Here is a 9,993-nt window from a genome sequence, read left to right as displayed (position 1 = left end):
GCAGCAGGTCCCAGAGCGAGTGAAGGACCTGCTGCCGAATTGCCGCCGAAGACCCGGAGTGGAAGAAGCCCTCGCTACCGAATTGCCGCTGAAGATCCGGAGCGGAAGAAGCCCTCGCTGCCGAATTGCCACTGAAGACCCGGAGCGGAAGAAGCAGTGGGTCCTTCACTCGCTCTGGGTGTGTTCGGCGGCACTGAAGGACCTGCTGCCGAAGACCAGACCAAAAACTCTCGTGGGGGGCCCTGAAAACTCTCGTGGGGGCCTCTGCGGGGCCTGGGGCAAATTGCCCCACTTGCCCTCCCCTCTGGGCAGCCCGGCTCTGGAGACCAGAACAGGAACAACAGAGGCAGTAGCTCTGCAAGCTTTCCCACTGAGTTTCACCTCTGAACTGCAAGAACCATTTCCAAGGGTGAGACATGATTTCCTTCTCTATGGCTCATTCAACTCTTTGCTAACACTGCCAACAGATGAGCCAAACAGTGCTAATTAAGGTAGTGGTTTTGTGCTATAATCACACTCCTAGCTCAGGGATGAGGATGTAAATTTTTCAAAGGAATAATTCATACTACAGTGTGCTATAAAAATTCTATCATTTTGCTTTTGTTATTTTATTGAATTTCCAGTATACAAAACAAATACTGTGTGAGGAACCAAATAGGTCCACAAGTAGCTGGTGTGGATAGTTTTTTACATATGGAAGGTGCATGGACCTTGGTGCTGATAACTGTTACTTGTTCACTACGAATGGAGAGAGATTAACATTCAAGTAGACAGCTGTTCAAATTCATAATCATTAGTGGTTTTGTATGTTGTTGCTAGTTCATAGGCTTTCACCAAAAGCTGTTCAAAGTAGTCTAGGCACTGGCTAACCTGAGCTTTGATCTTGTATTCCTTCCATTTCTTCGTTTAGACACGTTGTAATCATAGTATCAGAGGGGTAGCTGTGTTAGTCTGAATCTGTAAAAAGCAACAGAGGGTCCTGTGGCACCTTTAAGACTAACAGAAGTATTGGGAGCATAAGCTTTTGTGGGTAAGAACCTCACTTCTTCAGATGCAGGCTCTCCCTGGGTGGGAGGAGGGGCTAGGCTGGGTGAATGGGGGGGGCTCTCCCGGGTGAGGGGGGGGAGCTGGGTTGGGCTCTGCCCAGCTGGGCTGGGTGAGGGGGGGCTGGGCTGGGGTAGGCTAGGTGAATGGGGGGGAGGGCTCTCACGGGTGACGGCTGGGCTGGGCTAGGCTCTGCCCGGCTGGGCTGGGTGAGGGGGGGCTTGCATCTGAAGAAGTGAGGTTCTTATCCACGAAAGCTTATGCTCCCAGTACTTCTGTTAGTCTTAAAGGTGCCACAGGACCCTCTGTTGCGTTGTAATCAGAGGATTGTCTCTTGTAAGAGAGCCTGATGATGATGCATTTCCTTGCTGCTGTTAATATTCTTAATAAATATATTTGTTATGAGACCCGTAAAGTGTTTCAACGAGGGGAAGGTAGAATGCAAAATCAGCTGGGGTACTTAAAGGGACTTTTATGGTTTGTGGCTACTTCAGTTGGTCACAGCTGCGGGGGGGGCTGTATTCCATGCAGCAGACATTGCTACACGTTAGGGACAAGGTGGGCAAGCTAATATCGGTCCTTGGACCAACTGCTGTTCGTGAGAGAGAGAGAGAAGCTTTGGCTCTTCCTTGGCTCTAGGAAGCTCCAGTTCTCTCTGGGTCCAACAGACGAACGATATTGTCCCGCCCACCTTGTGTCTCACTACCAGCAGGGCTCCCGTCGCGCTGCACATAATCCTCGCCGCCTGCCCTTGCTCCTGCTCCACCCGCTCCGTGGGAACGGCCTTTGCAGTGCACGGCCAGCGCAGTCCCCGCCAGGTGGCGCTGCGGCGCAATGGCCAGCGGCGCCGGACCTCTGCCAGCCGCGGCTTGCCAGGCCTCCTCAGTGGAGTTCCGAGTCGCCGGCCTCCCCGCCCTGCGCCAGCCCCTCTCTATGGATCGCCGATGCGGATGGGGCTGGGGGGAAGATGGCTCTGTCTAGGGGGCTGCGGTGCTGCCAGCGGGTGCTCGCCTGGGTGCCGGTCGTTATCATCACCCTGGTGGTGCTCTGGTCCTACTACGCCTACGTGTGCGAGCTCTGCCTGGGTGAGTGGGGGGAGGGGGAGCTCTGCCCGGCTGGGCGGGGGGCTGGGCTAGGCTAGGCAGGGTGAATGGGGGGGCTCTCCCTGGGTGAGGGGGGGCTTGGGCTGGGTGTGTGGTGGTGGGGAGGTGGGCGAGGGGCTCGGCTGGGTGAGTGGGGGGGGCTCTCCCTGAGGGGAGGGGGAGACTTTGCCCGGGTGGGATGGGTGAATGGGGGGCTCTCCCTGGGTGAGGGGGGGCTCTGCCCAGCTGGGCTGGGGGGGGGGTCTGCTTGGGCTGTGGCCGGCCTGGGAGCTGAAGTTTGGGTGAGGGGGGGGGGTTAGGCTCTGCTTGGGGGACTGGGGAACAGGATTGGGGGGGGGCACTGGATGAATAAATGTGTGTGAAGCAGCGACAGTAACGTGGGGTGAGGTAGAAGGTGACACCTCTGAATTCCCCCACCCCCCATCCTGTATATGAGGGGATGTGTATGTGGGGTCTCCCAGAAGGCGAGGGAGGACTGAACAGAGTCTGGCAAGAGGAAAGGGCCTAAATATTTGGCCCCAGCTGGGAGGGGAGATTCATTCCCTTCCAGGTTGGGGAGGAGATGGGGACACAAATATTCTCTCCCATGGCGATGGCAGCAGCATTGCCAACTCTAAGCTTTAAAACAAATCACTATTTAGGCCCCCCAAAATAATGGCAACTGTAAAAATAATAGTTTTTAGATGCTTTTTATTTGCCTTCTGGGGTTTGAGTAAAGGCTCAAGCTTTTTCCTGTAACCATGAACGGCTAGAATCTTTTTTTAAATAAATGAAAGCTGAGATTCTTATATGATTGTGTGACTCCAAGAGCTTGGGTTTGACAAAAAGCCCTAAATACTTTGAGACTTGTGATACCATGAGAGTTGACAATACTATGATGGTAGTAAAATGGGCATTAATATGCAGAGTGAGAGCAGCAGTGTTTGTATTGAGCTGCATGTTTGGCCGTAAATATATTCTTTGCACATGGACCCTTTAAATTCTTGTTGGGTAGATTACACAGAAAAGAGACCCATCCAGATATAGACCAGTTGGTCAGCATCTGTGGTCACTTTGGACACAACATCTGTCACCACTGAACTTGCATTGAGTCTCATCTCAGAAGCGCAAGACAGTGGGTAGCAGTGACTAACTTTGGGTTTGCATTGTCCAGTGCAAGAGCAGTAGTTCACAAAGACATGATTATTTGTGAAGTTATTATGGATAAGGACTAGTATTACCGAGTCTTAATAGGATGATTCATCTGGTCTTGTGTTGGCACAGTTGGGTCCACAGGGAATGTAATTTACCATGGGTTTCAGGAGAGTTGGGGAGGTGGCTCTACTTTTTGCCTCTTGCTATGTGTAAACGAGCAGGGGAATCACACCCTGTAGCTCGTACTATAGATGTAACCTTAGATGTAGAAAGTAACTTGTTCTAATGACCGATATATTTGTGTTTCCCATTAGCATGCCAGTTCCAGGATGGGATTAATTTGGGGAATTTTTGTGGTGCACTGGGCATCCCACTACCCCAGATTCAGGACTCAGTTCTTTTCTCAGCTAATGTTGAACTGGTATTGTTGGCTGTTGAATGTGGAGTTGAATCTGAATCTCATATTCTCAGATGCTATGGCGATGGGTGACGCTGAGGGGGTGAGGGGAGACACAGACCTCCAATGAAATTTCATGTTAATGGACCCTGAACCGTATTTAACGGTGGTTTCTATTTAAATTAAATAAAAAATAGTGAGTGATGCTCTACAATGCAGACCAATTTATTTTGTCTCTTTATCTAACCTAGGCTTTTGCTATTGAATGACCAATTCATAAGAACAATCAGTGCAGTCTACAATAAATTGTTTTGTCACAATATTACCTAAGGGCTAAAGTGATTATTAGTAAGTTTGCAAGCAAGTTTAAAATAATATAATCCGTGTAATAGTATTTAACATTTCCATAGCACTTTGTGGTAGGATGTCTGGGTGCAATCCATGAAGGTATTTAGGCACCTATGTCCTGTTTATAAGCACCTGAGTCCTGTTTTTAAGCACCACTGCAGTCCTTAAAAGTCCTGCTTGGCTGCCACCTAATCCAATAGGTACCTAAACTTACTCAGCACCTCTGGGCATGTGCACTGCAGCCTCTCTCTAGGCACCAGAGATAGATCCGGTGAGTGCCCTAGCCACCAGACTATGGAATATCCTGATGTAGGTCTTCCTCAATCTCTCCTATTGAAGGCATTCCACTTTAATTTAAACAATGGAATAATAAATAGTAATTAGACCAGAGAGAGAGTTAAAATGACTCCATAGCCTAGTGATTAGAGCACTCACCTGACAGGTGGCAGACCCCTGCTCAAATCCCTTCTACCCCTCAGTAGGAAGGGGGACTTGAATCAGGAGGTCTCCAACAGCCTGGAGGATTACCCTATGCATTAGACTACAGGTTATATGGGAAGTCTTCCTGGTCCTTCTGTCTCCCTGTCATTTGGTTTGGGCCCCACGTGCAGCTTTGGTGGCCAAATGCCTATCTTCCCTCGGTTCCTGGATCACTAGCAAAGATAGATGCCTCCTTGCAGCCCATAGTTAGGTGCTTATCTCTGTGAGAGGGGCTGGGCTTAACATAAACCCCTCTGGTCAGCATCTCTCATTGGCTAGCTTAGGTGGCTCCCCACTTAGCATGCTGGCTTTGTGGATCACAGTCTAAGGGACCTATCCCTCCCCACTCATTGTATAAGGAACTTAGGTACCTAACACAGGCTTTCTGGATCTCAGCAGCATTTGTGTGATTTTTCTAGGCACCTAAAAGGCATCACAAAGCCTGAGTCCCTTCATGGGTCACCACTTATGTGTCTAATCCTGTGATCCAAGAAGGGGTTAAACCTCCTCACTAGGCAGAAAGGAAGACGTTGCTCCTAAAAGAGATGGGTAGAGCTGTCAGTCCTGGAAAGAAGAGCTGACAGCTGTGTTTGTTAAGCTCTTTGGAGGTGGAACTGATGGCTGTGCCTCTTTATTGGGGTAAAGCCAAATAAAGGAAGCAGAGGTCACCAAAGAGGAGTGAGGGATGTTTCTGAGATGAGGAAAGAGCTGCTTTCTGGTCTCCTCCTAACCTAGGAGGCACTTGAATCAAACACCAACGAGGGGAGTGGAGAAACCGCAGAAACATTTGCTTGTCTTGTGCTCAGGACTGTATTGGTGGTAGCCAGGGCAGTAACCATGGTAAGATCTATTTTTGTTTTTCTACATTTGGACTAGGTACAAGGAAGTTGCCCTGCATTTGTTGTTTCATTTCAACATGTAGTCAAGAGAAGCCACCCCATGACTTTTTTTAAATTTTCCTTTTACTGAGATTAGAACGACTTTATTCCTTTTAGAAATTAATTTAAAGGAACTGTAACCCTCAGCTGCGCAGATATGGTCAGTAGTTTGTTATCCCAGTGACATAAAGAGGTTAACAAAATATATACCTAAAGTACCATTGGAATTTTGGAAAGTGTTTTGCTAGAAGGGCTATATAAGTTTAGTAATAATAATATTTAGTTCTTATAAGATCAAATCCAACTCCCATTAAAGTCAATTAGGCCAATATCGCGCTTTTCAAGTGTAGATTGTTCTGCAGCCACAAACTAGGTGAAGTGTTTCAAACAGCATGACAGTAAGGGAAGAGGAAGTTTGTTTCCTGTGTTCTTGGTCAAATCATCGGTCTCTTCAAAGCCCATGCAGAGCAGACAGGACCTCTGTGTCTAAAATTTCACCAGACACAGACTCACTCACTGTATGAAACTTAGTTTCTCTGTATTGGAAGGATGAATGGCTGAATTGATGCTCTTAGGATTTGAATCTGCTCTTCTAGGGAATGCACATATCTGAAAACTGATACTTAGAGCACTACGTTGTCCCTTCCAAACTCTTGGCATAATAGTTTTTCTTTTTCTTTTTTTTTAAAACAGATTCTGTAACATAATACCACTGTGAATTTGAAACAGTGTAGAGGTGATGTGCTGTATTCCAGAGGGAATATCTCATGCTATTAGCACTGCAGCTATTGCTGCCTGTTTTGGATATGAAGCCATGGTTCAGAGGAGGTCTGGTTCCAGTGACTGGCTGCTGGATGCTGCCACAGCATGAGAATGATAGGGAATGAATGTGCTGGAGGTGTGACTATTATGCCATATCAAGAAGGAGGGAAAAGTACAAACTGTTGCAAAACCATAGGGTTAAAGTGTCCGCTCCCTTGGGCTTACGCTGCCTGGGAGGGTCCTACTGTGAGCATCAAAATGAGACTTAGGAGGGAGGCAGGCAGCAGTTGTGTAATGCTAGCGAGGCCTCGTAGTGCTGATTTTCAAAGAATCAAAGAAAAGGGAAGAGGATATTGCATATTCAAATGTGAATAAGTGACCGTGCATCAACAAATGATAAATTTTGCTGTATTTTTCGTCTATAAAAACCTGATTACTTAGCTGATTTCAATTAGCCTATGGCTCAAAAGTACCAGATAGCATGGCATTAACAAAAGCCATCTTCATCAACGTACGCAATACATCTCAGTACTTATTCTAATTTGTATTTTTCCATGTGAACTGGTTGAAAGACCATATTCAAAGAGTAGTTATCAGTGGTTCGCTGTCAAACTGGGAGGGTGTTTCTAGTGGAGTCCTGAAAGCAGTCAATCATGGGTCAGGTACTGTTCAGTATTTTCATCAATTACTTGGATAATGGAATGGAGAGTATGCTTATAAAATTTGTGGATGACACCAAGCTGGGAGAGATTGCAAGTGCTTTGGGAGATAGGATTAGAGTTCAAAATGACCTTGACAAATCAGAGATGTGGTCTGGAATCAACAAGACAAAATTCAATAAAACCAAGTGCAGAACACTACAAAATGGGGAATAACTGGCTAGATGGAAGTACTGCTGAAAAGGATTTGGTGGTTATATGAGTCAACAATGTGATGCAGTTGCAAAAAATGGCTAATGTCATTCTGAGGTGTACTAACAGGAATGTTAAATGAGAGGTGATTGTCCTGATCTACTCTGCACTGCTCATGCCTCAGCTAGAATACTGTGTCCAATTCTGGGGGCCACGCTTTAGAAAAGATCTTGTAAAACTCTTGAGAGAGTCCAGAGGAGAACAACAAAAATGATAAAAGATTTAGAAAACCTGATCTGTGAGGAAAGGTTAAAAAAACTGGGCATGTTTAGTCTTAAGAAAAGAAGACTGAGCAGGGGACCTGATAAAAGTCTTCCTGTGTGTTAAAGGCTGTTATAAAGAGGGCTTTGAGGTAGGATAGGAAGTAATTGGCTTAATCTGCACCAGGGGAGATTTAGATTAGATATTAGAAAACTTTCTAACTGTAAGGGTAGTTAAGATCTGCAATAGATTCCCAAGAGAGATTATAGAATCCCCATCATTGGAGGTTTTTAAGAGCAGGTTAAACATACACCTGTCAGGGAAGGTCCAGGTTTACTCAGCCCTGCTCTCAGCATAGGGGGCTGGACCTGAGTTATGTTCTGTCATGGGCATAAGATAAATTGATGAGATGAAACTTGATATAGTTAAGTCTTATTTACCCAGGTAGAAACTGCAGCTGTTTTGGAAACATTGGGAGTTCCAAAAGACCAGAGCATTGATGTTTTCCCAGAAGCTGAATAATGACTCTAAAAATGGCATGGAGGGGCCAGCTATTGTTTCTAGATAAATGTGGATCAGATCTGCTCAGTTTTCAAGGTGTCTTCTAAACTCATATGTTGCCTGCTACTGACACAAGAGATGGTGTATTATCATTCTAACTTAAGCATTTATAACTCTTCATCTAAATCATATGACCCCAGGACAGTCAAGAATAGTAGGAGCGCCTTAATACCACAATATAGTACCAACAACTTCTCTTAATTCATCAGTATCTCTTCCTGTAGAACCCTGTGTTTTCCTTGGGGAAGTCTCCCTTTTAAATACTGTCTTGATCCCACTAGGTTTAGTTTGTTGGAGCAAATGAAATCACCGCCCAAAAGCTTGTTTGTTTGAGAGTTTGCCAAAAGGTGTTAAAACGTTAAAAAAAAATCAAAAGTGTAATTACACATACTAAGCTGTATCAAAATGTCTGATCATATGTGTAAAGTTACCTGTGTAACTTTATATCTTCAGTTTCCCAGACGGAGTAACTGTGTTTTTATTCAACAGCCAGTTTTAGAAATATTTGCCATACTTGTAAGAGAGTTAAAAAACACCCAAATTTCTGTAACAGAGGTTTTTTAATCTTGTTCCCTCCCCAGAGAAAGGGAGAGAGACAGACAAATTTGGAAATGAGGGAAGAGGGAGAAGTATCCGCTAAAATGACAGGATCTTTTTGGACCTCAGTTTCTTTACCAAAAATGTATTGTGGCTAATGACACTTGTGCATTTCCTGAGAATTTGTTCTTTTTATCCACCAGCAAGGCTCAGCTTCATAGCCACTAACCACCAGCTGAGAACTGGGAAGATCTCCTATTGCAGTTTGCCACTTTTGCGACTCCTTAAAGCAACCTGGGGGGATAACTACTGAGCAACACAAAGCTCTCACAGCTCTCCCCCGCCTCCTCACTATGCAACTGCTCTTTACTCAGGCCAGGTCTACACTACCCCCCTAATTCGAACTAAGGTACGGAACTTCAGCTATGTGAATAACGTAGCTGAAGTTTGAAGTACCTTAGTTCGAACTTACCTTGGTCCACACTCGGCAGGCAGGCTCCCCTGTCGACTCCGCGGTACTCCTCTCGCCGAGCTGGAGTACCGCAGTCGACGGCGAGCACTTCCGGGTTCGACTTATCGCGTCCAGACTAGACGCGATAAGTCGAACCCAGAAGTTCGATTGCCAGCCGCCGAACAAGCGGGTAAGTGTAGCCAAGGCCTCAGAGTAGCTGCTGACAATGTACCCCTCCTCCCTGCAGGCTGAAGCAAGCAGTGAGCTCCATAGTGCTCTTGGTGCCCTGTTAATCCAGATTGCAGCTAGATGGGTCCAAGTAAAACCCTGTGTGTCATTGCAGAGTACCACTGATTGGCTACCTGGCTAGGCCATGACAGTCTATTTTAATTTTACATTGATACAAAATTAACTGTACATCCCTGGATATTAATAAACAAGACTTCCAATGTAGAAATGAAAGCAGTTGGAAACTAGCTCCAAGCAGGCATATCAGTAAATAAGTGAAGATGTTATTTGGACAGGCTGTTAGAGGAGCCCTGATTATCTTGCAGGCATCAATACCATTGGGACTCCTGAGAAAAATTACATTTTGTAGGAATGGAAAATACAGTGTAACTAAGATGATTGAACATTTTATTATGGAGACCATTCAAGTGAATAAATGAAAAGAGATGCTTTCCCAGGTGTAGTGTTCTGTCTGATCATGGTTTAATGATCAAAATTGGGAATAATTTCTTTTTGATCTTCTAGCATATTGAATTTTTTTTTCTTTTTTCTTTTGTTTTAGAAAAGATTATAGACTACTTTGGGAATTTCATCTGCTGCATAAACATATACTTGTTTTTTCTTTTTCAGTGACTCTAACCAATCCTGTAGAACAAGGTAGGTGAATCTTATTAAATACCTTGGCATTTGTCCATAGTTCCAAAAGTGCATGAACATCTACTTAAAAGAAAGCAATTGAAAATCATTTTTTGTATATTTATATACATAACAGCTCTCAAGGGAAGGGAGGGAAAGGGTATTCGCACTGAATCTCCAAATAGTAGGATCTTTCAGTTCAGTAACAAGAAAATTTAAAAGCAAACATTTCCACACTCCAGCAGACCACAAACAATAACTTCTTGTAGAATTCCATTAAACCATCATACTCTTTCAATATTTCCTCCCTCCTGATTGCACA

General features: G+C 45.2%; 1 protein-coding gene across 3 annotated transcripts in view; it reads left to right on the top strand.

Annotated features, from left to right (window-relative positions):
- Positions 1–1,840: 1,840 nt before the first annotated feature.
- Positions 1,841–9,993, top strand: part of ZDHHC15 (zinc finger DHHC-type palmitoyltransferase 15) — a 40,964-nt gene continuing 32,811 nt past the window's right edge. For 2 of the 3 annotated variants that reach the window (XR_010590279.1, XM_005291790.5), the window contains exons 1-2: positions 1,879–2,129; positions 9,666–9,692. Coding sequence is in view for 2 of the 3 variants with exons in the window: in XM_005291790.5 (XP_005291847.1) it covers positions 2,012–2,129; positions 9,666–9,692 (145 nt within the window). In the remaining variant the exon portion in view is untranslated. Of the gene's footprint in view, positions 2,130–9,665; positions 9,693–9,993 lie in introns of all 3 variants that reach the window. The other variant, XM_065556601.1, reaches the window with a different exon arrangement.

Source organism: Chrysemys picta, chromosome 9, assembly GCF_011386835.1.
Source record: "Chrysemys picta bellii isolate R12L10 chromosome 9, ASM1138683v2, whole genome shotgun sequence".
NCBI lineage: Eukaryota > Metazoa > Chordata > Testudines > Emydidae > Chrysemys > Chrysemys picta.
This window is presented reverse-complemented; position numbering and strand designations above follow the sequence as displayed.